Genomic DNA, 27,105 nt, shown 5'->3' with positions numbered 1-27,105 from the left:
GTGGTGGTGGTTTGGTTGTGGGGGTGGTGGGTGGCCCCTGTGATGGCGGCGTCAGTGACAGTGTCCGTCTTGGCTCCCAATGGCCGGAGACAGAACGTGCGGATCGGGGCCAGCACCCCGCTCATGCAGGTCAGTCGCTCGCTCGCTCGCCCGCCCGCCCGGCACATGTCTTGTTTCATCCCCGCAGCCCAGAGACGCGCGCCAGGAGGCCCGACAAGAGACGGCGGCCCGTCATTGTTGAAGGCCGCCGGCGGAGCCTACGGCCTTGCCTAGAAAGTGGCGCCCAGCGACGGGGAGGGCGACCCCGCCCGTCTCGCGACGACGCCGCCGCCGCCGCCGTCGCATCGGCGTCGATTTTCGCGCTTTCGTAGTCGTGATCGGGGAGGCTTGCGGGTTTGAACGGCTCGCAACGGCTATGCTTTGCGAGTGTTCACGATTGTTGAATTGTGTTGAAAGTCGGAAGGTAAAGGTTTGTTTTACGAGGGAGCCGGGAAGAGGCCTCGTCGCCCCGAGCCAGCGGTGGAAATTCCACATTTCTATGGCGGCGGCGGGAGTTCTTTGTATGACGGCAAACCACAACGGCGTGGCAACAGGTTTTAACCACCCTGATAGATCTGTGGGATTACACAATTGGCAACATTGTTTTTGTGAAACGATCACTGGTGAGGGTAGCCTCATTGAGAGCCGACGGGACACACTTTGTGCGCGTTGGGGCCTGCACTGGGACACACAATGTTGCGGCGGACGTGGTGAAAGGAGGTAAATGCAGCGTGCGTGTAAGGAATTAATAAAACAAACTTCCAACAAATTATGTGCGGAGTTGGTCGGCGACCCGTGTACTGCACTTTTTTTTGCTGGTTTTTCCTGGATTTTTTTTGTTTGTGGATTGTCACTCTTGTTAAGATGTTTTTCTTGTTCATGTTTTAGTTTTTTTGTTTGTTGCTGTTGCACCCGATTCAAGAGCCGAATGGCTCACAGGGCTATAATGTGCCTAATAAATGAAACTGAAATGAAAACTGAAAACTGCACTGCCATCTACCGGCCATCTACGACAGGAAGGTTTTTTTTTTACATGAACGGCGAATGAAACATATATAAGAATGCTTTTTTACCCTTTTCTGGCAATAAAACAGTTGTGTTCAGATGTTCAGACACCAAATAGATGATACCTTTTGCAAGGAATTTGAACATCTTGACACAGCTGTTTTTTTTTCTTCTAGAAAGGGTAAGTCCTATTATATAGTTTTCATACTTTTATACTGGCAAAAATGGTCCCATCTTAATTTGGAGCTTTCGTGACTGCAGGAATTATTCTTTGGTTCTTTCGGTAAAGTCACGTATAAAGATAAAATAATAATAAATTAAGAAATTAAATAAAAGCATACTGCTATTATTGAATTTATTATTTTATCTTTATACGTGACTTTACCGAAAGAACCAAAGAATATAAGGGTCCCATGTTGTAGCTGCTCACGCCCAGCTATAAATGTCCTGATGGTTTCATTATCTCTGTGCTGTTCGCCTTTTGGCGTTCTTTGGTCTGACACTGGGAAGACAAAGCCATGAAGAAAGCCGTCTCTGGTGTATGCCAATCAGTTTCACAGACAGTACGTATACTATCAGAGCCGTGTGTTGTTTTCATGATCACCACAAGTACGTGTGGTTAATACAGACTTGATCCCTCGCAAAAGGTTTCTATTTGGTGTTTGAACATCTTCACACGAATGTTATTTCCAGACAGGGTCAAACCTATCCTTATTTTTTCATACTTTGATTCTGGCAAAAAGGTCCCATTTTCTTAATAGCGCAGTGTCATCATCTTTCCTGGGGTTGAGGGAAATGAGTTGGCACAATCTGGTGGTATGTCAACCAACACTGGTTGCGTTGACGACGGGTGGCCGAGGCTGTGTCATAGGCGTGTGGATATAACTGTTCGTTAAATGGGTATTGTTGTAACTCGCTCACCTGTCCCTACTGGACAAAGATATTCACAGATACGTTATAAACACTTTCCTCAAATCCTATTGGAGAAAGCAAAGGGATGAATGGTATTGGAGAAAAACACCAATCCCTTAAGTCCAAATACTCGAACCCCTAACAACCCCTGTGGTGGTGGTGGCGTTTCGGGGGGGCTGAGTAGAATTTATTTGTTCGGCTCCCCTCTGTTCTATTTATAAACTCCAAGTGAGATGACAAAGCTTGGGTGGTGGAGAAGACATCGAGAGAGAGATAATGAAATGACTCAAGAGATGGAGACAACAGAGATATGTTGAGATGAGATGTAGGACGAGAGAAAAAAAAAAGTGCTTCATAGCTCATTGGATTCATCCAGGCTAAATAAAGATTCTGAAAATGCTGTGCATCGTTTTTTTGTGTTGCTTCCGCAGGTACTGGAGGAAGTTTGTAAGAAGCAAAACTTCAGTGCTGACGATTATGACCTCAAGTGAGTGACATTCGCGTGCATGTGGGACGTCCACCTTCATGGGAATTTCCTTAAACTTCACGAAGCTCACAGTATTGAGGTCACCCGAATCCTCCACTACCTCAACCCAACCCTATTCAAACCATCAATATCTTCATAACTCTATCCAAGACTGCACTGACTTACCCAACGATCCAGTATTGTAATCCCTAGCCTTAGCTTTTCCATCCCTACTCTGCCTTGCCGACCTTAATAGAGTGCTCCTGATGTAGCATTAGCATCTGGAATCACCTGGCCACTTCCAACACTTAACTTTATAATCCAACCCTCACCAGCTCACAAAAAACAACAACATTGACCTATGTCAGTGTTTCTCAAACTTTTTTGGCCAGTTGACCACTCAGCCGATCCAAACCTTTTCGCGGACCATCCAGCTCCCTATCTCTGTTGGCAAAACGCATTAACTCATCTCTCTAAATACCAGTAATACAAAATCATTCATATTACCGGAACATATATATTTTTTCACAGCTTTAAGGTTTTTTGGGGGGTGGGGGGATGGGGGGTGCATTTATATCTTCGGGTTAGGGTGGTTTAATACAGGTAGTTTACCTAACTTAATGTTTATTAAATATAAGTAGAACATGAATTCACGTCACAAACAAAAGGTATAAACGTGGTAATTATTTCCGGATCAACCTTCATTTGCATCAGAGCCTCGCGGGACCCCCTTGAGGACCATCGCGGACCACTGGTGGTACCGGGGACCACGCTTTCGAGAACCACTGGGCTTTGTTGTCCACTGCTCTCGGTGCCGATTTAAATTTCTCCTCCTTTACCTGAACCTCCCTACTCCCTGTTACGTCCATCGGACCCCCCAGATTCCAGAGGAGCATTCTGGACCTGAGCATGCAGGGACGTTTCGCCAACCTGCCGAACAATGCCAAGCTGGAGATGGTGCCGAGCTCACGGCAACGTTCCTCTGTCGAGGCGCAGGTGAGATCCTGCGAGGTGCTCGTCTCTTCTCGAGACCCTGCTGTGCCCATTAACCAACCCCTTTCCCCCGTTCCGAGATGACTGCAGGTTGCTGGGTGTGTCGTCCCGTTCACCGCTGAATCTCAGAAATGCGCAAGCGGGTTCGGCGTGAATTTTATTTAGAGAGGTGTAGTAGCGCCGTTCTTTTTAAAGACATTGTACTCACCGCGGAGAGCCATAGCGACATGACCGCACTCCAGGATAGCTGGTGCCAAACCGTGCCACACGCCCTCCCCGCATGGCCTTGTGGGAACCTCGGTACCGATAATATTATTTTATTGTAGTTCTTCTGGTTCCGTTCCGATGACGTACACGTCCACATATGTTATCAGAATGGAGTCAGAAGAAAGACAGATAACGTACACAGACGTCATCGGAACGCTCCCTCTGTCTGGCAAAAACCAGAGCTGTGTGGTTATTCGGTGGCTGGGCCTGTGGGACGTGCCTCACTTTCCACAGGAGTCAACTGATGGGATGTCGTCCAGATGTTTGTAATGCCCGTGAGCTTCTCCTGTGATCCTACCTGGATAAAGTTAGGAAAGATTAGATTGGAGAAATGTGAGCCTGACTGTTTCAGGCTAGCATGAGCATTCCTGCACAGGGAGCCATTTACCAAGAGTAGCAAAGTAGGTGGTGTTATTGTGGCTGCGAATACGTGAAGCTAAGCAACAATATAAAGACAAATAATCCTTCCAATATAGCCATATCAGACTGTCGGGGCAAGTGATGTTCGTGACCACCTATGAAAACCGGCACGGCGCATGAGGGAACACACTCAAGACATGCAAAACAACAACAACTCTTATTTATCATTAAGTCACAGCGACGTTACCACGGCTCTTGTGCCAGGTTGGGTGCACTTTGAGGCCACGTGAAGTGTCGAAGGGTCGCTGACAGAAGGTCACGGGACAGACCCAGGTTCCACGGGTTGACTGACTGAGATGACTGGCAGATGCACCAGCTGTGCCCCCTACTGTGCCAACAGATGCACGCACACACACTTACGTACACGCGTGCACGCAATCTTACACATACCGCCCAAATTGGCGAAGCGCGCGAGCCTGCGAGCTGACAGGACGGCCCGGGATGTCCGCCCGCCTGTCTTCGCCCCCTGTGGCCCATGTTGCTCCCACATGTCTCATCCGGTGAACTTCAAAGAGCGCACGGTGGTTTTTACACGGGGTGGGCCGCTCTCCGCCGAGTGACACCTGTATCGAAAAGGTTAATGCGGCACATGCCGCCACCACCGCTGCCGGCAACGGATTTGGCATGAAGGGGGGGGGGGGGCATGGGCGTTGGGGTAGCAGCAGCGGTGGTCCGGCTCTGCATGCCCCGGAGGCCGGCGTGACAAAACGGGAGCTCTTCATTTGATGCGGCAGGAATGCGTCAGCGCCCTATCCACTGCTCCAGCGTCGTCGACAGATCCATCTCGCGTGCGCGTGCGCGTGTGTGCGTGTGCGGCCGTTTGACCTGGCCGGTGGAATTCTCTTGAGCGTTGTTTTGTAAGACATCAACGCGATGAGTGTCATGTTGAGCGTGGCGGCTTTATTTGCCGTGTCAGGAACGGCTTGGCGAGTCGGAATCGGAATATTTGTTCATACTGGAGGAATCCGCTGAGCTATGAAGCTCTTTTTCACAGATGTGCAGTAGGGGGCACGGGGTCAGAACGTTCCAACAACAAACAATACGAAACACAATAGGAGTGCAAAGTATAGGAAAGGTAAACAAATCATTTTTTTTTTTTATCTACAAATAAAACTAAACTATTTTTATGTTACCAGGTAAAGCCCACTGAGCTATTAGCTTCTTTTTCAGAAGCGAGCTGGCCACGAATGATAGCTCAACAAAGTGGCTCATGATGTGGAAATTGATAGCAACAAAATAATATAAATAATCTCAATGCATGTTTCTAAAGATTACATTTTGAGATAACATTTTTGGAAAGGCCCTGCTTTAGAATGTTTGTCCAAGTTAACTTTTTCTTTAATGCATTGTTCTCAGTTTTTTTCTCAGCATTATTATTTGACATTTGTGTCTTTGTAAGGTAATAGAAAAATAATAATTTAGCTTATTCACCGAGGAGCCCTCTGCCGTATTTATCAGAAACAGCAATTAATGGGTCGCTCCTTGCTCAATGCAATGTAAGATGATAAGTTGGGTACGATATGGTCAACATTGTTGTGGATTGTGCTAGCTCAGGGGTTAGGCAAACTTGCGTCTCCAGAGCCACGTGTGGATCTTTAGTACTGCAGTTGCGGCTCTTGAAATTTGAAAGAAATCACTCTTATTGTTATTTTGGTTGCCGACCCTGAGCATGGAAGTCCAGTTTACCATGGAAGTCCAGTTCACCATGGAAGTCCAGTTTACCATGGAAGTCCATTTCACTATAGAATTCCAGTTCACCCTGGAAGTCCGATTTACTATGGATGTCGAGTTTACCATGGACGTTCGGTTTACCATGGGCAGAGATCAGCAACCTGTGGCTCCAGAACCGCATGCGGCTTATTATGGACTCTTCAAGGGCATTGTGGTCCTTGAAATATTGCCTATTTAACCGAATTCGAAAAAATTACTCAAATTATTGTTTTCATTGCCGACCAACCACTGTGCGAGCTAAACCACCCCTTCACATATGAGCCCTTTTGCACTTAAGGTGCTCGCTAAGAGCATTTGCCATATCAGTCTGTAACAATAAATGAGTGGTGAGCTTTGTCTTCATATTTTTAAACATATGTGAGATCAAAATTAGTTAGAGCTCTCATAAAATCCCGGCCATCATTCAATTCCCAGCAATAATCTCACATCACATTGAATGCACACCACCAATGCTAACTCAGTGGTAATCGGTATCTGAAGCTAACCCTGCCATTGGTCCACTCATCCCAAAATAATTTTACCTGGTGTGTGTGTGCACGCGTGTGTGTGGGGAGTGGTAGTGTCGTTGTTAGCACGCTGCACTACGAACCCAACGACCCGAGTTCGATTCCCGTTCGTGGCCAACACCGGTGATAATTATCTGCACCGGTCCTGGGCCTCCCTGAGGTCGACTCGGCCTCAAATGAGTACCTGGCGCGGTGTGTAAACATCGTCACTAGGGAGACAAAGGCGGCCAGGTGTGGTGCTAACCACCCACCGCCTCGTGCCGTGCCGGCCTTCATAGGTGCTACACGCTAACAGCACTTGCTCCGATCGTCTTACCAGGCTACACAGGGGATCTTTCTCTTTGTTTCCCCCAGGTGCGCATTGCTCTGCAGGCGCCGGACGGGACGAGAATGCAGCATGGCTTCATGACGAGCGCCACCCTGTGGGACGTTGTCACGAACTTCCCGCAGAGCAGGTGCCGAGTCTGCGAAGCAGAGGAAAGGGCCAGACTCCTCAATTGCACTCGTGAAATGAGAACAAGTATCGCCCTCAGTATCACTCCACTCGCTCCCAGTATATTCCACAAACACCATCTTCAGAGATCCTCCGTTGACTCATCCCTGCGTACCGCTCCCCCCTCATTTCTCTCTACTCATCTCCACACACTCTCCTACCTCTCACCTCTCCACTCCCCTCCACACACTGACCTATCTCTCCCCCACTCACCTATCTCCTCCCCTCCAGACAAACTCTTTCCATCTCTCCCCTCTCATCTCAGCCAACTCCCCTCCGCACGCTCTCCTGTCTCACTCCAGCAACCAAGGCTTTCTGCAAAATGCCTCCAGGCAATCTTTTCTCAGTGGGAGGTCGCTAATTCTCATCTGCTGCCCTCATATTGTGGAACTTACTCTCTTCCCCGCTGTCCGTGCTGTTGGCTCCCTGTCCCCTGTTCAAGTCGAGCTAAAGACATTCCTCTTCTCTTCTGCCTGTGACCAGGACTGCCTCTCTCTATAAAGTAAACACTCCTACTGTTTCCGTACAGCGCCCTGAGATGCGTTCTCATTTAGCTGCCGTATAAATCAAACGTCGTATTTCAATAGGGAGTAGTCTTCCTCGGTTGACGCTTTTAATCCATTGGACGAAATCTACTGTTAGCCGGATTAACTGTTAATCGATTATAGGAATTGCATGTTAAAAGCAATAATCCGTTCCAAGACGGTCGGAAGTTGACATTTTTGATCCTAAAAACATAGTTTGAAACCAAACAGAAGACGTATCATGTAAGCAAAGCCAGTCGAGGTCTAAACGTTGACAAATGGGCGTCGCTAATTGGCTGAGGGCATGGCTCAGCCCCAATTACAAGCACTCAGATTGGCCGAAATTGGCGTCCACGTGCGTAACGTAAACACGCCGTTAATCTACATTTTTTACGCGAGTCGAAACCATGGGATACTATGTATGGGAGGCAAAACTTTAACCGAAAAACCGTGAACCGATGTCACTGTTGAACCCAGGGACTGCTGTATAAGACTCAATATACGTACAGCTCTCATCTGCTAGATAAGCCAACTCCACACTCGTATTGAGTGTGGGGACACTTTGGCTCCGAATGCGTGTTGATGTTTCTTGTTTTTTTTCTTCTGTTTTCCAGGTTGGTTGTTGAGCAGCAAGGTGAAGGTTCGACCCCTGCCTGTGTGTTCACCCATGACGAGGTGCGTGATGAGAGCTGATGCTACAGGGGGAAGGCTTCACTGGGTGGGGTTTTCTCAGCCTTGTCATCTTACTCAGTGGTTCTTTACCTTTGTTTGGCTACCGTGTTACCCCCCGCCCCCACCCCTTGTTGCATTTAGTTTCAACCGAGTACCCACTACTCCCCCTGTCCCCCCCCCACTTGCCTGACCCAACATGGTTCTGAGAAATCAATGTACGAATAATGAACATCAATATTTTAACTCAATTGTCCATTTTGTGAGGTATCCTAACTTAGCTAGGATACCTCACCAAATGCTTTTTACGAGACGAATGTCATCAAATGGCACCATAGTGTGCTCGATAGAGAATATTGTTTCGCGCAATAAACCGGTGTGATGTGAAACACGTGCAAAATAAAGGCGTCCATAAAAAAGACGGTATTTATACGAAGAGTTTTGCCAATGGTGGACACTCCCCAAGGTGGATTTGCGTAGAATTTGCCACCCCAGGTGGTACCCATCAATCAACCCCCTTGGCTCAGGGACGATATGTCCAGATTAGTTTGCCGGGGAAATGGATGTAGTCCATGTTCGGTGCATTGCTTCCGTGCCTCCCTTGATTTTCTTTGTTTTGGAAATCGCAATGGTTCGTTATTCTGTGGATGATGCCGTGGGTGAGTCTTTTGTATTGCGAAATCGAACGTCGGGCTTTCTTTGAGGATCCACTTGGTCTTGCGATGGAACCTTCTTTAATGGTTTGCACGAGTTTAGGAATATTAAAAAAATGTGGCAAGTGAACGAATTGATGAAGCACAAGAAGATGACGTATTAAAACCAAAACTGTCACCGTGCCCCAAAAGAGCATTGGATGGCTCCCTTATCGATTGGTACCAGCGGTGGAAAATTCACATTGCCATGGCCGAATCCAGTTTCAACGTGTGGCGGGACTGCTTTTGACCTCCCTAAAATAATATGGATGTTTATAAATCACCCTGGCTTGAAACACTTTCTAATTGTGTGTATAACAATGCGGTACCCATGTGTGGGTGTGCGTTGTGATTTTATTACCTCCAGTATGTTGGAGAAGAGGTTCTGAAAAAGACCACGCTTAAAAGTCTGGGTATAACGGGCGGCAGCGCCATCATCAGGTAAGCATTAACCTAGCGGTGAGTTGGGAATTATGGTTAGGGTTTTGGTAAGGATTAGGTTAGTTTGGTCGGAGTCATGGCTAGCAGTTAGGGTTTTGATTTGTGTTAGGGTTATAGTGGGGGGTTTGTGGTTGGGGTTTTGATTATGGATAGGTGTTGGTGCTTTTATGAGGGCTATGGTTATGAGTCTTGATAGAGTTGGTGGAGGGTTAAGAGTTATGCTCGGGTCAGGCTTATTGTTAGGTAGTTATGGCTAGATTTTAGGGGATAGGGCATGTTTAAATAGCAGGGCACAGTGCCCACGCATTCATGAATACTGCTTCACCGCTAGAACTCCCTTTAAGTCCCCCCCCTCCCCACCAGAGCTATATCAGCTGCTATGTCGTTAGCCGGGCCGCATGAGGTCACGCAAGGTCACGACACCACGCCGTTGTTCCGCGCAGGTTCCTCGTCAAGAGGGAGCTGACCTCCTCGTCAAGAGGGGGCAGACCGAGCGACGGCGAGGGTCCCTCTCAGCTCCTTGCCGACCCTGGCGACCCCGGCGACCTCCAGCCGGAGCCACGAGGAGGGGGGTCTCCACGCCCCGGCACATCCACGCAGAAAAACAACAACGTTGGCAACGACAATGACGATGGCGGCAACAGGACGCCTGTCGCCCCGTTCGTACCATTTGGCGGCGGCGGTCAGCGGCTGGGGGGGTCGGACGGAGGAGCCGCCGGTGGTGGTGGTGGCGTCGTCGCCGCTCAACACCGGGTGGTCCCTTCTACGTCGGCCTCTGCCCAGGCTAGGGCGGCCACGGGCCCGACACAGGCCAAGAAATACCGCGTCGACCGCGGGGAGGAGCAGGAGGTGGATACGGTGAGCCAGGCGAGTTGCGTGGACTTGGTTCGCTCTAGCGGCTGTAGGGGCTCACCTGGAACCGACTGTTGTGCTGGGCGCGCGACTCACAGTTTCAATTCAAAATAACAGCAATGACCAATTCTTACACGCACGACAAGTCGGTCGACTCGCGGGTCGCGTGTGGCTGGGTAAAGCGTGGGTACTCCCACCACTTCCAAGAAGCAGTAGAGAAGGCAAACTACCCTCTGGAGGGGCTCTTAAGAGCTTCCCCGAGTGGAGGGTCCTCCTTCCGTCGTCAGCGGGAGCGCGAACGAGAAACTGGAGGGCTGCTCCGTCCCGCCTTGAATCCGCGATTTTGCGATCATTTTCGCCCAGCTCGACATGTTCGCTAGACACGGCCGCGCGGCCGATCTGCTTCCACGTTCCGGTCTCCTCTCAAGGTTGGTGCCGCCCATTCGACGGGCAGAAAATCGGTCGTGCAAAAAAAAGCGTACAAGCGCGCGGAGGGAGAAAAGCGGCATGCGCGCGCGGGCGCACGAATGACCACATTTCTTCGATGCGTTTGCTTACGCCCGCACGAGCATGCTTTCTCGCACGTATGCGCTGAGCGTAAGCAGGAAACCCAGTGACCCGAGTTCGATGACCGGTCATGGCTGACCGTGGCCAGTGATATAAAATTGACTCCTGCCCGCCCCCCTCCACCACTTTTAAACTATTAAACAATGTCTTATTTTAGCAGGTAAGGCCCGCTGAGCTAGAGAGCTCTTTTTTAAAATCAACCTGGCCACAAATGATAGCCCAATGAAGTGGCTTACCATCTGGAAATTTATATCAGCCAAATACTCTAAACGCATGTTTTACTGGGTGGAACCTCCTGGTTACACCAGCCCACATGGGATTATTGTGTCCGTCCGTCCGTCGTGCAGGGAGGGATTGGGTGGGGAGGGCTGGGTGGGGAGGGTGGGGCTGGGTGGGGAGGGTGAGAAGGGGCTGGGTGGGGAGGGGCTGGGTGGTGAGGGGCTGGGTGGGGAGGGGCTGGGTAGGGAGGGGCTGGTCACCCCGTGGTGCCCTTATAAAACTCAACGTTTAACCTACTCACGCCGGCTTGTGCCCGCCCTCACAGTCGGGCATATTTGCGGAATACACCACGCCGCCGTTGACCCTGGCCATTGACCGAGCAACCCAACGTTCCTACCAGCTCCCTCCGCAGGAATGTGTTTAAATGTGGAGGGAAAGCCGGAGGACCTGGAGAAAAAGCCATGCGCCCACGGGGAGGGAGAGAGAGAGAGAACACACAAACTCCAAATATACAGGGGGTCAGGGTCGAGATCGAACCCATGCCATCCTGCATACCAGGCGATGTAGTTAACATCTCACCATCATGGCGCCGAAATGACCAGAGTGGTGAAGTATGCTAAACAAAACCACAGTTACCGACATGCCGTGGGGAGACCTTAATGCGTTGGTGGATGGAAAATATATGGCATTTATTTACTTTGTTTATTCGCAGTGTAACACAATGCCTTGTTTTGAAAGGGGCTTTGTAGTTTTTGGTTCGTAACGGCGTGAAGAATCCTCGGACGGATGGACGGGATGCAAGGACGCAATTACAGATGTAGACATTCGATTTCAGCTCGAAGAACCCGATGAGCTACAAAGCTCATTGTCCCCTGACGGGTGTCTGGCCCCCAGCTGCTGTGCAGTGGTGGAAAACTAGAGAAGAATTTCCATAGGTAGATTGAGTACCAAGGCACGGTATTAAGTAACCGATCTGCTCCATTAAAATGTCAATGCCCCTGTGCTTTCAATTGCCAGTGGCTGGGCCCTCTTTGCTGCCTACACAAATGAGGCCGAGTTTTTGCGCTCGGCAGAGATAGAAGAATCTAAAAGCCAAGCACCTGCATGCCTCGTCGTCGCTATGCGGAGAATTCCATTTGGCGACGGGGAAAAAAAATAGAGACAAAGGAAGCCTGTAATTGGCGTCAGCTGACGTATTGCTCAGCGTCTTGTTAATTGGTCCTGACAGGCGGGTGGGTGGGTGAGCGAGTGAGTGTGTTGCGTGGGTGGGTGAGTGGGCAAGATTGAACCAGTCCTGGGCCCTCCCGTAGGTCGATTTGACCTCAAATGAGCACCTGGTGCGGTATGTAAACATCGCTACTCGGGAGACAAATCTGGCCAGGCGTGGTGCTGGCTGGCCACCCACCCTCTCGTGTGCTATACCAGCCTTCATAGGTGCTACTCGCTAACAGCACTTGCCCCAAACATCTGTTAAGGCGACACAGAGGATCTCTGCCTTTTGGGCCAGTGAGCAGGCGATTGAGCAGGTATCTGAGTGATTGAGAAGATGATGATGATGCATCCTTACGTGGCTTGGCAGTGAGTGATCGGGTCAAGCATCCAGTTTGTAACGACGGACACGACGAGTGGGTTTGTGTTAAGACAGATTAGGTGCCCTTTTATTATAATCGGCTTAGAGCTCACCAACACGTTGGGGGACTCTCTTTTGAAAGGGAGACCTGGGATTAGATAGCACCGCGGTTTTGTTGGGCTATGCTTAGAGCAGAGACTCGTGAGCCTCGGAGCCCACGTTAACTTTTTCGGGGACCCCCAGTTAGACCTCTGGGTAGGTGGGGGGGGGGCATGGGGGGTAGCAGAAAAGAGGCAGGGTGTTTGTTAAAGCAGGCACACTAACGAGCTGCTCTGATGGGGCGTAACGAGGGGGTGGCGGGTCGCAGCCGTCGTTTCGCGTCAGCTCATCGCGCATCCGTCTGTGAATGGGCGCCAGCAGCCGCATTCCTGTGTGGCCCGAACGGCGGCGGCGGCGGAGGCGTTCAGAGTTTAACAACAGAGGCCGTTTAAGTTGAACCAGAGCCGAAACTACGGCTGCAAATAACTCAGGATTGTAACGGTTTACCAATTTTCGTCGTCTTCAGCAGTGAAGGTTAATCCACTGCTGGATGAAGGCCTCACGCCGCCGCCGCGTTCGTCGATGAAACGACCCACCCAGCACCTGCTCTCCACGCAAATCCGATTTCATCGCTCCATCTCCTCGGTCGGGCGTTCTCTTGGGCATGCTCAATCCCTTGGCTGCCGCTCACTATCCTTGACCGTTGGCTACATACAGTGTGAAAGAAGTTCAACATACATACATTTTAGCAACGTGTCCTTTGGATCCCTGGTTTTCTTAATCTATTGAATTGTCTATAAGCTGCATACCTTCTCTGATCTGTGTTCCTCTTCCTGCTTCTTAATATAATTCCACACATGCATCTCTCTCCAACCGACTTTTTGCCGTACTTTTCGCTTTTTGTTCCGCCTTAATGCTGTATCAATGGTTGTAGGAGTTATAAGGGATCGACAATTAGGTGTCGTCCAATTAATTTGATCAATGTTTTTTTTATGGCCATGGAGATAAATCGCCGTCGCTGAGAGTACGGTGCCAACTGTCACCAGATAAGTTTGCTCATTGCAACCAAAGCAGGCCGCAACTTTTCACCCACAGCGTCGCCTCCCGTGCCGAACGTGGACTCACTGGGTTTGACACTTGGCAAACTCACCCCACAGACAACTCGCTAAATCCAGAGCCGGGGGGCACGATTAGTCAATAAAGTCAATCAAGCGACGAAACATTCTTTCCTCTACTACTGTTTTCACGGCCCAATAAAAAAATATAAATAGCAGCCGCCTGATATCCTGCCACCCAAAGGCGAAACTTTTTCTTCCCCATCCACCTTCGTGCTATTCGATTTAGTCGAGTGGTTCTAAGCAGATTATCTACAGAGGGATTGATACTGGTAAGAACCTCCTGGTTACACCAGCCCACAGGGGATTATTGTGTCCGTCCGTCGTGCAGGGAGGGGTTGGGTGGGGGGGGAGGAGAGGGGCTGGGTGGGGAGGGGAGGGTGGGGAGGGGCTGGGTGGGGAGGGTGTGTAGGGGCTGGGTGGGGAGGGGCTGGGTGGGGGGTGGGAGGGGTGGGGCTGGGTGGTTAGGGGCTGGTCACCCTGTGGTGTCCTTATAAAACTCAACGTTTAACCTACTCACACCGGCTTGTGCCCGCCCTCAGTCGGGCATATTTGGAGAATACACCACGCCGCCGTTGACCCTGGCCATTGACCGAGTAACCCAACGTTCCTACCAGCTCCCTCCGCAGGAATGTGTTTAAACGTTAGTGTCGGTGGCACCGCGGCTCTGGCTAAACTCCCCCATCCCCTGCCTGTGCTCTGCGTAGGTCCAGCCGGCCGGGCTGTCGCAAGCGAGCCAGGACTTTTCATCGGAGGAGCTTGCACGGGTGGGTGACGTTCACATCTCGCCAGCGGCCGTGTGGTCAGATGCGATCGACTCGGTTTGCGTCGCATGTCGGGCGGCCGGAGTTGATTTGGCAGTGATGGTGACGGTGTTTTGATTGCAGCCGCGATGATACCGTAATAATAATGTCAATTGTTTATCCACCAAGGGTCGCTCTTTCAGAAGGATGCTGATACATTGGAAGGTTTGGACAGTTGCATTTTTAAAGGGTTACGTTTGGCAGGAATTCGGAGCACCCGGACAAAACCCACACACTCACGGGACTGTGTGCGTGGGCTTGCAAATCCCACTTGCTGTACTGCCATCGCCTGGTTGCTTTGCAGCAGAGTGGATTTTGGGAGCTTTATTCATCCTCTACGTGATCCCACCAACCCTCGTCTCCAAAGTGATGTTACGGAGGGAGTTCTTTGATTTGACTGGGAGACAAGTCAGATCTTAAATATAAGTTGGCGTCATTCGACCGAGCGGTGCTGTCATCTCAGAGCTTGACTCGCAATTCTAAAATCACGTAGAGTTGAAATCCGAGGTGGTAGGACAACTCAGCCTTGGGGTCACCAAAATGAGTACATTGTGGAAACTCAGCTATGGTTGGACTGTGATATAGACTGGCACCCGCCAATGGTGGAATTTCCAACAGATGAACGCCACCCCATGTTCATTTAAGCAGAGACATATTGACTTTATTTTTTTACGATTTTTACGATTATGCAAACAATGCCCTGACTGTAAGATTGGATGCCTCTATCAGGAGATTGGATACCTATATCAGGAATAGAACCGCGGTCTCCGACCCATCCGAGAATTGAGTAAGTTCATTTATAAATGCGCAACTTTTATAACCCAGGTCATCACGAGTGCGCAATATTTTTAATTCATTGTAAGCTGTATTCAATAGTTCTGTCTACCGAACTGGTTAAATGTCTGTGAAGAGTCTCGAACGTTGTGCAGCGGCGGTGGGGTCCAGGCTGATGGACCACTGAGTAGGTGAGTGGGTGGGTTAGTGGGTAAGTGAGTTCCAGGGAAATGGACTGCTCAGTAGGTGAGTGGGTGGGTCAGTGGGTGAGTTCCAGGGAAATGGACTGCTCAGTAGGTGAGTGGGTGGGTGAGTACGCGAGTGAGTGAGTGTGTAGGTGAGTGGGTGGGTGAGTACGCGAGTGAGTGTGTAGGTGAGTGAGTGGGCGAGTGTGTGAGTGTGTAGGTGAGTGGGTGGGTGAGTACGCGAGTGAGTAAGTGTGTAGGTGAGTGGGTGGGTGAGTACGCGAGTGAGTGAGTGTGTAGGTGAGTGGGTGGGTGAGTACGCGAGTGAGTGAGTCTGTAGGTGAGTGGGTGGGTGAGTACGCGAGTGAGTTGAGTCTGTAGGTGAGTGGGTGGGTGAGTACGCGTGTGAGCGAGTGTGTAGGTGAGTGAGTGGGTGAGTGAGCGAGTGAGCGAGTATGTAGGTGAGTGGGTGGGTGAGTACGCGAGTGAGCGAGTGTGTAGGTGAGTGGGTGGGTGAGTACGCGAGTGAGTGAGTGTGTAGGTGAGTGGGTGGGTGAGTACGCGAGTGAGTGAGTGTGGGTCGGTGAGTTCCAGGCCGATGGACCGCCGACAACGAAGCTCCGAAGTCCAAATCGACTAACCAACTCGCCCACTAGTAGATCGAATTACATTTCAATTATTCAACTGTACAGCTCTAACACTGTAATGCCTGCGCATCCAATCCTCGCCTCCCATTCCGACCCTTCTCCCCTGCCCCTCGACGCAGCCCTGTGAGCGCCAGGTGCTGGTCTTCAACCCGTCGCTCGACGTCTCTCACGCTGGCGGCGCAGCCACTGGGGACGAGCTGCCTGACGAGTTTTTCGAGGTGACGGTGGATGACGTGCGCAGGAGGATGGAGCAGCTGAAGAGGGAGAGGTGTGAGATGAGTCGGGTGTGTGCGTGCGTGTTTTTGTGTAAGATGGGGAATGGTAGCGTAGTGGTTAGCGCCGCTGCGCTACGAACCCGGCGACCCGAGTTTGATTCCCGCTCACGGCCAACACCGGTGGCATTTATCTGAACCGGTACTGGGCCTCCCCTAGGTCAACTTAGCCTCAAATGAGTACCTGGGTGCGGTGTATAAACATCAGCACTGCGGAAACAAAGGCGGCCAGACGTGGTGCTGGGCACCAACCCCTTCGATTGCTGTGCCGACCTTCATAGGTGCTCGCTAACAGCACTTGCCCCAACATTCTGTTATGGGGGATCTTTTGTCTTGTCTGTGTTGTGGGGAGTGGTAGTGTAGTGGTTAGTGCACCGTGCTACTAACACGGCAACCTCACGTTCGATTTCCGCTCAGGACTAATAACAGTGGTGAATATTTTTGTACCGGTCCTAGGCCTCCCATAGGTCCACTCAGCCATCCATAAGTACCTGCTGGTGTGTAAACAACACTGGGGAGACAAAGGCGGCCGGGCGTGGTGTTGGCCACCCACCCCCTCGTGTGCCGTGCCGACCTTCATAGGTGCTCCCTAACAGCACTTGCCCAAACAGTTTGTTAAGGCTATGCTGGGGGATCTTTGTCTTTGTGTGCTGTCTGCATCATCAGGATCAAGATGGAGGAAGCTCCCCTTACCACCCAGGCACTCAGAGAGTCGCAGGAGCTGGAAAAGATGAAACGCTACCCGCAGGTGGGTGAAGGCATTCCCTCGTCGCCCTCACCTCGTATGTGTGTGTGTTGAGCTTCTTTTGCACCGTACAAACCCAACCGTGCTAATTGGAGGTGTGGGGGAAGGACAACAAACTAACATGCACGACTAATGAAGTACATGAGATTAAAAGACAAATATCCCCCGTATAGCCTTAACATACTGTTGGGGCAAGTGCTTTTAGCGATCAGCTTTGAAGGCCAGCACGGCACACGAGGGGGTGGGTCGCCAGCACCACGCCCGGTCGCCTTTGTCTCCCCCAGTGGCGAAGTTTACACACCGCACCGGGTACTCATCGCGTTGCCAGCGTTTTTCCTGAAGCTCTGCAGAGATGATAATTGTTTTTACCCTTTTATCTGGCAACAAAACTGACACCTTTTTTACAAGGAGACATGTTTGCATTGACCACAATTCCTGCGGTCGGAATGCAAACAAAAAACACAACTCTGATAATGTATGCACTGTAAAAAAACAATTATCATATTTTGCTACTGGCAAAGGAGGTTCCAATGGTGTAAATGCTTACCCCGAGCTCTCATACTCTGATGGTGCATTGTCCTTGAGTTGTGCGCCTTTTGGCGTCATCTGGTCCAACACCATGTGAGACTAGGCTCTAAGAAAAGCTGTCTCGGGTGTGGACCAATCAATTTCTCAAGGACAGTGTATACATTATCAGAGTTGTGTTTTTTGTTTGCATTCCGACCGCAGGTATTGTGGTCAATGCAAACATGACTCCTTGTAAAAAAAAGGTGTCAGTTTTGTTGCCAGATAAAAGGGTAAAAAAGCAATGATCATATTTTGCTACTGGCAAAGGAGGTTCCAATGCTCTGCAGAGATGGCTGTGTGGAGCAGGCTCTCCGTGTTAGACCGTCCTGGGAACAGGGCCCGTTTGATCAGCTGCCGTCTCTGTCCCACCACGTTAGGTCGTTATCCGAGTGCAGTTCCCCGACCGAAACATCCTGCAAGCGGTCTTCAGGCCAAATGAACCAGGTAAGAGCTGCCCCAGCCCACGGCAATTTCAGGTCATCATCCGCATCATCAGCTGAGTGAAGGCCTCCCTAAGCGCGATCCCACCTCTCATCATATTTTATACTTGGAGAGCGCCTTAGCACAGGGCTGTCTATAACGTGGTGGTTCAAAAGCGGTCACCAAAAATAGAGTGAATTGAGATGGCAGGGGCAGTGTGATGGCTCAGGAATGAGTGACCGTAACAGAGGGAACATGGGGGTTCCCGACAGCGCAGGGGAGGGACAGGAAGGAGTGGAGGGGAGGGAATGGGAGCAGAATGGGCGATGGAGAAGAGGTGAGGCTTTCAGGGAGGAACGAAAGGAAGTTAAGGAGGGAGGTCTGCTTAATGTACCGGGCAGTGTTGAGTCTATTGGGCAGTGTTGAGTCTACAGGCAGCAGTGTTGAGTCTATGGGCATTGTTGAGTCTATGGGCAGCGTTTAGTCTATTGGGCAGTGTTGAGTCTATGGGCAGCGTTTAGTCTATGGTGCAGTGTTGAGTCTATGGGCAGTGTTGAGTCTATGAACAGTGTTGAGTCTATGAACAGTGTTGAGTCTATGGGCAGTGTTGAGTCTACGGGCAGCAGTGTTGAGTCTATGGGCAGTGTTGAGTCTATGGGCAGTGTTGAGTCTATGGGCAGTGTTGAGTCTATGTAGTGGATAACAAATCTAAAATTGCATCTTGAATCTGCTGTTATTAATGCATACGAAAGAAGAAGAAGATCTCTGAAAAATAACGAACAGCTCGGTGGGCTTTACCTGTTCAATGAAATCTTTTAGTGTTGATTACAATTCTGGTGGTGATGATGATGATCACAGCACAGAATTTAACGATGAGCCACAACGCTCACAGCTACCACCACGTTGATTCATCTACCTTTTTCTTTTTTTTAACGAGTAGGGCTTAATCGAATTGTGGACGTTTTATTAATTGGAATCGGGAAATGTACATGACCTGTTGCCTGTGACTTGGCAGTGTGTGCGCTGGTGGAGTTGGTGAGGTCGTGCCTTGAGGAGCCAGCCCCGCCCTTCTACCTGTGTGAGTGTGGAACGCACAACAACCACACGGCTCTCAGAGTGCCTTACCCGAGCCCCTTGCGATTCACCGGTTCGCAACAAAAGACGCAGATCCCCCGTGCACAATGCAGAGTCGCCGGTGCAAATGATGTTCGTGAGCACCTATTGAGGGACGGTACATCACACGAAGGGGGTGATTGGGCAATTAGCCACTCCCAGCCACCTCCCCTGTGCCGATATTTACTGATCGTTAACCTTTGACCCTTGTCTCATCTGATACAGAATCAAGAACCATTTGTCTCATCCAATGCGTCCGTGACTTGAGGACGTGGTTTTGAACGCACGCCGTGTCTGTCCCTCCCCGAACCTCCCTGCGTCCCCCCGCTGCGCAGACACTGCCCCTCCGAAGCGAGTGCTGGATGCTCCCACACAGACTCTCTTCAAGGTGAGCACGGCCGTGCACTCGTAACCCTTCACGCGACTGTCTTGTCCATCTGTCTTGTCTGTTCATCCATCCGTATACAGACGAAAATCAGTTGTAAAGAGATTAGTTTTCAATCTAGATTATTTAAAAGTGTGTAGAGAAGTTCCCACGGACGCACTCGGAGACGAAGGTAAATTATGGGCTTCCGCCAAAGGTTTATTACTGGTTAACAATAGCACACAAGGGTACACAACTCCCAGGGGCTAGAGGTCCTACACTGAGTCCTGGTCCCTGCCCGGCTAGCTCCAGTCTCTCTCGTGTCGGATCGGGGACTCTTCCGACTACACCGACTGGAGAGAGAAGCACCTCTATGGCTACCACCGGCTTCTCCCCAGACTCAGGACTCGATCCCTCTCTACCCCTGATTCCCTCTTCACCATTCCTACTCTACCCGTTCCCACAGTGACCCCGCTTTCGTCATCGCACTGGACGGCACACATGACGTCACGTCCCCATTTTATTCCTCTACAAGTGCATAGCTCCTCCAGTGGCTTCCTAATATCGAAAGGAAGAGCGTTCCAGACAACCGCAGAAGCACATCCGTCTATCTATCCGTCTGTCTGTTCATCCATCTGTCTATCCGTTTGTCGGTCTGTCTCCAACCGTCCGTCCATCGGTCTTTCTCCATCTTGTCTATTTGTTCATCCATCTGTCCAACCGCCTGTCTGACCATCCGTCCATCCGTCTGACCATTCCTCTGTCTATCTCTCCATCCATAACAGAGGGGGCACTATAACTATCGTAAAGGTAAACCGGTGTTAACCAACATACTGTTGTATAAAGTTGTGTTCCTATTGGGGACTTGCGCTCTTAAAAACGGAGCCAAATTTATCAAAGGGGTTGCCCAAAACCTTGAGACACACACCAGAGCAAAAATGTATCTTCACAAATATGTAAAGTTTGGCCCCCAAAGCCATCATCAGCTTCCGTACTGCTAAATCAATACTTCCGAAGATGGACGCATATTGGAAAGCATTACATAATCCGTGCTTATTCATACATTTTTTTGACTTCTTCTTAACTGTTGTCTTTTTTTCCCAAATTTTGTTCCAACTCGGCTATCGACGTAGAGTCCTTTTGGAAAGGAGATATCACAGAACTACTTCTGAAATCCCTGCAAGTGACTTTATCAGTGGGGCGCCAGGGTGGTGCAATGTTAACTCCCTTGCCTGGTATACAGGAGGTTGTGCGTTCGATCCCGACCCTGACGCCTGCTGTATATTTTGAGTTTGCATATTCTCCCCGTGGTCGCGAGTTATTTTTTCTCCGGGTCCTCCAGTTTTTCCTTCCGCATTTAGAATCGACGTGCATTCGTAGAGTATTTGGCTCAAATGAATTCCCACGCGATGAGCCACTTAGTCGAGCCGCCATTTGTCGCCATGTCTCTTCTGAAAAAGGAGCTACACAGCTCGGTGGGGCTTAGCTGCGAAGATAAAAAGTTTAAATAGTTTCATCCGCACACTTGGGTGGCGTATTTTCACGAGTGCTCTGCTAGAGAGAAATGTTCGTCACCTGGCTGTCAAACTGCTACTTTTTATTTTTTATTTCTCACAGCTGCAACTTTGCAAAAGTTAGGTGAAAACCCCAATTTTAATGTTGTAAGGCTTTTGTTCTTGCGCAGTCAATATTGACATGGGCTGACAACGGAATCTCGCTCCGCATCGCCCATTAGTGGGCTACGTATGGTGCCAAAGAAGTTCAACATACGTACAAACATTGAATTGTACCATATTCTGTAATTTACAGGAATGTTAACTTTTACAAATTCCACCTGCATTACCAACATGATCAAATGTTTATGATTTTTCAAGCTCGCTGTTAAATAAATGGATGAACTGCGTTCAAAGTGGACCCAAAACCTTTGGGTGGGGGGTGTGGTGTGGAGTGCACAAGGGGAACAATGCGTTCCCCCGTTTTCTCGCTAACGAGCTAAACAGCCCGGCCTAGGAATAGCTCCTCACGGGCTTCAAAGGGGGGCGTGGAGGAGAGCGAAAATCACTCTCCCGGGAAGAGAGAGGAGGGAGACAGAGAGAGAGAGAGGAAGAAAAAAAAAACCTTAACCGTTTTCACGTCCGTAATTTTTCGTCCATAACTTATCCTGCGGCAAACAGTTTTGAAGACTCCTTTGTTTTCTTAGACTTTTTTCTTTCTCTCGAGTTTGCAAATATGCGCGCGTGTGGTTTTCGAATCAAGTGTCCACTGCGCAGGACTTGCCGGTAGCTTTATTCAGTGGCAGCGGCAGCAGCAGCAGGAGCAGAAACGGTCGCGCTGGAACGTGCTTAAATCGATTATTTTGGCGGCTCTTCGCCGTAATAATAAAGCGCGGGGCGAGGTTTGGCGCGTGTGCTGTGTTTACTGCCGGAGCCCAGAATCTCTTTAGCCCCCGCTCGCCCGGACAGATGCGAGAACGTGAAAAATGAAAACGCCTCCAGCTTCAATTTGTTTGCATTTGCTTGAGCGTCGTTGTTCGGCTCTTGTCGGCTTCGCCTTTTAAAATTCACTGGCTTATTGGTTAAAATATTTCACCTGGATGAACGCGACAAGCTTCTGATGATGATGTTGGTGGTGCGTACGTACCGTACGCAAGTTATTTGGTGAAGCTCTTGTCGGTTGGCAGTGGTGCACAACCACAAGTAACACACAACTCAACACAATTGTAAATAACACTCTAGCCTGATACTAAAAAATATAAAATAGGCAACGTTTTGGAAAATGGCCCATTGCCATTATAAGAACGGCCATTGCCCCAATCGTTGTCTCAGTGTATTTTGTTTCTTTTAAGGAATGTTATTGACGGATATGTTGAGTGTTTTTGTTAATAATTATAATGATGATGATTATTACTCGAAATGGAACATCTCATTTTGGAAGGGTGCCCTGGATGTCACCTGCCACACGCTTAGCAAAACGCGTATGCTGACATTTTAACACGTATGCTGACATTTTAAAACATATATCACTCTTTCAGTTTCGATTCACACAATAAATATGTATGCTGAACTTCTTTCACACTGTACGTAGCCAACCGTGCAAACCATTAGGAGGTGTGGGGGAAGGACAACAAACTACATGATAAAAAGCAGTTCTTTAAGAAATTAGTTTTCAATCAAGTGCATAGCCCCGGTGTATGTGGGGGTGGGAGGCTAGTCCATGCAGGACCTTGAAGAGAGTGAGTGTGATCTGGTATGCGCGAGTGAAATGTGCCACGCGAATAAAGTTGTGCTAGGTGACTGAGCGACTGAATAAATATATCCGCATGTTGCTTGAAGGGTCCTCTTGAACTCTCGCGCAGGCAAACCTCTTTCCCACCTCCCTCGTTCATTTTGGCTGCACGGTGAAGAGAGGTGAGTGGCGAGTGACACACACACACACACACACGGGTGCTTTGGCACGTACCCAACTGTTGTTGAAAATTTTGTCGCGTCTTTGCTGCAGCAGTTGGATTGTTGCGCTGTGTGTTCCATAGAAGGTGGCTATGTCGGGATACATGCTGCTGCTGCTACTGTTAGATGGAGCGGTTCTCGCTTGCGCTGTCCCGTGCCCGGTGCAGCTCTTGGAGGCTGTCGCCTGTGTGTGCTGCTGTTGCCACAGATCACTACCTCAAGCTGGCTATCCTAGAGGCCACGGAACCACAGGTCCATGCTGATGCCATCCTCTGCAGGTGAGATTGTCAGCCAAAAGCACGGGATTCTGCAGTTGTTGGCAATTACTGAACACGTTCTATAGCCAATTTTGCAGTTATATCCCAAGCGCAGTGAGCTGATGCAGCACACGCCAGACGATATCCGAGTTCACGACCTGATGGAAGCGCAAAGCGGCTTGAGAAAAACTTCGTCAAACGGTGTCGGATTCAGTTGTGAAGAGTCGAGAAAGCCCGCTGGGTCAGGAGCTCTATTGGTCAGAAATTGGTGAAAAAAATCAGTTTAAACATAAAAATAATGTGTTTGTAAATGTGACAGTCTTGTCGAGTGTCAGGTTAACGACCAAAGCCTTTGTCATAAAATTGCCACGTCGTCCAACCCAAACACTAATGTGGCTCATCAATCCAATTCTGCGGTCGTCTTTTCCAATCGGTGACTCTCACAAGGCAGCGTGACCTCATGTTAGACAACGGCCCGTGGAAGGAGATATCGCGGAACTGCTGCTGAGGTCCCATCCCTTCAAAGCGACCTTTTCTATCCACACGCCCTGGCAGTCTTAGTGCTCAAGAGTGGCAAACCAGAGAACGGAACGCACACGAGGAGATGGAGCGGTGAGATCGGTTCACGCGCAGGAGCTGGCTGGATCGTTACATCGTGGGGTGTGAGAGGTGGTGGCGGTGGTTTGGGTGGGGGGTGGGGGGGTGGGAGGCCTTCATCCAGCAGTGGGTTGATCATGGCTGACGACGACGATGATGACGAGTGCTCGCTGAAGCAGTGCCAATATTTCAGAACTACAGGTCGTCTGCAAGCTCTTGTTTTCAAATCACAGAATGCTGTATTTGACAAGACGTGTAAAATTAACAGAGTAAGTGCTGTATCGAGATCATTGGCAGGCTTGAAGTGGGCCGTATGCTCACATGCGTGCAAATGCCTCTTACGGTGTTACACGATTGACCTTCGGGTATTCACAGAAAGGTATTTGAACGTCCTACTGTGTACAAACGGAGCTCCTTTGCATTAATGCAAATAGTTGAGACGTTTGAGTTATCATCATCAGGCATGATCAATCCACTGCTTGATGAATGCGTCTCAATCCATCGTGACCGTCACGGTGATTAGATGTAACCAATGCGCGGAGGGCGGCGTCTGCGCACGAGCCGATTTCGCCGCTCCCATCTCCTCGATGAGCAACGACCTCGAACGCATTCCTGCGCCTGTGAGCATTTAAAAAAAATGGTTTTCAGCTCTTGGCCTACCCCCACCTTGCACCTCCACCCCTTGCCTGTCGGTAGTGGAGTGGCGGGGGGGGTGGGCCGGGGGGGGCTTTGCTTCACTCGACCTGGCTCGTGGCCACCGTTGAGGCTTGGACAGATTTTGCGAGCGCGATGAAAAACTACTTCCAAGAATGCGAAGTGGGAAAACGGAGAAGCGATCTTACGATAAATGCCGCACCCAGAGCGGGCCAGGGATATCGCTCGAAGCCGCTGGCGTTTTGTTTACACCCGGCTTGATGAACAAATTACACCCCAGAGGTGGCCCAGTGACTGGGGGGCTAGGTGAGGTGGGGGGGGCGGATGGGTAGGAAAGAGTTTGTAGTTGAGGCACTGATGCTAACCAACTCGCGTTGGAGCCACTGAGGCAGCGTCGCTAATGTCCATGGTTCCGATTCGATTGTCCTACGAGTTGGGACATTATCGTACGTAGTTCATTCCATGGTCTCATCTTGTGTCCGCGAGAGGCCCGATTATTGGGGCTCATCCCGCAATTCCGTGATACTTGCCTCTATGGACGTCCACGTGTAAGTAGTGATCGTGATGTGGCGAGTCGCTGGTCACACGGCGCGGTAAGTGAACGGTTTGAGGTGAATGCTCAGAAAGATCCGTAAAGAAGGCAACTGGCGCGCCGTTCATTTGTGTCATTTGTGAACTTTATCATCGTCATTGTCTTCGTCGTCGTTGCCATGGTCCACTCGGGAAACTGCTCGTTGGCAACTTTGTCACTGATACCAGTAGGAGCCTTTACTTTACGCATGGCCCAGTGCCTACTGCATGGTTGGGCGACAAGGAAGACAACATTCAAAAGTAACAGAATAATATTTATACTGGAGGAATTTGATTAGCGCTACAGCTCTTTTTCACAGATGTCTACTATTGGACAAAACCCCTTGCCCCCAGTATTGGTGCAGAAGTTATGGAAACATCCATGTGTGTTTGTGCGTGCGTGCCCATAGTGTCCTTCCCAAGACTCCAGTCCCCGGCGCAGCGGCCTCAGCGGCCGTCATGTATCCAATTCCCGACTCCTGCGAGGCCTGCGATGATGACCCAGACCCAGAACCCGTGGCCGGGCCGAGCCACGAAGCCTCCAGGCCAACTGCCACCGTTCCCAAGTGGCTAAAGCTGCCAGGTGAGAGAGCCACTTGAGGGATAGACGAAGAGCCCCCTTCCCCCCTCCTCCTCCTCTTGTCCCACACCTCCCCCACCCTCCCACCCACTGCCCCACCCACCCTCCCAACACCTCTACGCATCTCCCAGCCGCCGGGGATGGATGTGGACGAAGCTAGCGACTTGGGGGCCGCGTTGGAATGAGCGCTCGTTCTTTGTCAAAATAATTCACCTTCCCCTCCGCGCTCGGGTGCGAGAGGCTTTGATCCGGGGCCAAGGGCGCACGAGACGGGAGAGTTTGGAGTGCGTGTGCACCAGCTTTTCCTGGCAGTGCCTTCTCCGCGTGCTTTCCCCTCTTCCCTCTCCATCCCCACCACTGCCGCCAAAACCGCTGCCAGCACCGCCAACCATTCCAGCCTCGACGTAATTTTCTCAAACATCCCTGTGGCTTCCCGAATTGTTGACTGCCGATGCTGGTCGCCCAAAGAAAACCAAAAAAAACTCCGCGTGATGCAAAAAAAACAATGTGAATAATACTCGCTTGTGATTTTGCCTGTGTTGTCGTGTTTCTGCGCAGGAAAGAGGTGAGCAGACCTCCGCCAAGTCGGTGTTTTAAAAGGAACGCCGTTTGGGGAATCGTCACAGAGTTTTCGCGCGACGGGTGTTTGCCGAACCGCCGTGTAAATTGCACTGCGGGTCGTCTCGCTTAAAAACAAAACGCGAACGATGCACTCTTAAACGCGAGCGTAACGACCGAGGTCTGTTGCGTACTTTTCTTCCCGCACTGGAAATCCGAATTGTTTGTCGATGTTTGTAATAAAGGACACGTTCTGGTGGCGGCCGTGCCTCTGTGGTGATGTCCGGCTTGCGGAGGAGCGGTGAGCAAACGTGGTTTGAGCGGTGTTAGGACCTGTGTTGTGCTGAGGTGCCTCGCTTCGCCGAGCGATCGGTGGGCTGAGTTGAGATATTTTAATGCTCGGGCTGACAGTCCACTTCGTTTCTCAGGAGCATTATTTACGACACCTTTCCATCGCCTCTGAATCCAATCGTAGTGACACTGTCATCTACATTGGCTCTAATCTGGTCATATGTATGACATGGTGATGGTAGTGATGATGAAGGTGGTGGTCACCACGGTGACGAGATGTTAACTACCTCGCCTGGTATACACGAGGTCGAGGGTTCGATCCCTGTATATTTGGAGTTTGCACGTTCTCCCCGTGGTCGCGTGGACTTTTCTCCAGATCCTCCGGTTTTTCCCTCCACATTTAGAAACATGCGTATAGCATATTTGGCTGCTATAAATTTCCATCTGAAAAGCCACTTCGTGGAGCTATCATTTGTGGCCAGGTCGCTTCTGAAAAAGAGCTACATAGCTCAGTAGGGCCTTGCCTGGTAAAAATAAAAAAAGTTTACTTTTTAGATGGTGATCGAAATTGTTATTTATTATTACGCTTGTTTACCAGGGAAACCTCACTTCTTCTGGAGGATCCTACCGAGGTTCGAAATATGAGAGAAAATTTTTGTCAAGTTGTGCAATCCCAATTGAGTAATGTGCAGGGAATCTTTCACCATTGCGATGTTTGGCCAATTCCATTTGCATCGTATCG

At 50.1% G+C, this 27,105-nt stretch overlaps 1 protein-coding gene across 1 annotated transcript; it reads left to right on the top strand.

Annotated features, from left to right (window-relative positions):
* ASPSCR1 (ASPSCR1 tether for SLC2A4, UBX domain containing) lies at window positions 1-26,340 on the top strand. Its single transcript, XM_061560804.1, has 17 exons — window positions 1-129; window positions 2,388-2,443; window positions 3,304-3,418; window positions 6,694-6,794; window positions 7,971-8,031; window positions 9,085-9,158; window positions 9,602-10,025; window positions 14,228-14,287; window positions 16,049-16,197; window positions 16,868-16,949; window positions 17,891-17,957; window positions 18,949-19,011; window positions 19,382-19,434; window positions 22,766-22,817; window positions 23,065-23,134; window positions 25,345-25,517; window positions 26,073-26,340. The coding sequence occupies exons 1-17, from the start codon at window positions 43-45 to the stop codon at window positions 26,081-26,083; spliced, it is 1,698 nt and encodes a 565-aa protein (XP_061416788.1). The 5' UTR covers window positions 1-42; the 3' UTR covers window positions 26,084-26,340.
* The last annotated feature ends 765 nt before the right edge of the window (window positions 26,341-27,105 follow it).

This window comes from Lethenteron reissneri, chromosome 26, assembly GCF_015708825.2.
Source record: "Lethenteron reissneri isolate LAM-NWPU_2019-01 chromosome 26, ASM1570882v1, whole genome shotgun sequence".
Classification (NCBI taxonomy): domain Eukaryota; kingdom Metazoa; phylum Chordata; class Hyperoartia; order Petromyzontiformes; family Petromyzontidae; genus Lethenteron; species Lethenteron reissneri.
Note: the sequence above shows the minus strand (reverse complement) of the source record. Positions and strands in the feature narration are given on the sequence as shown.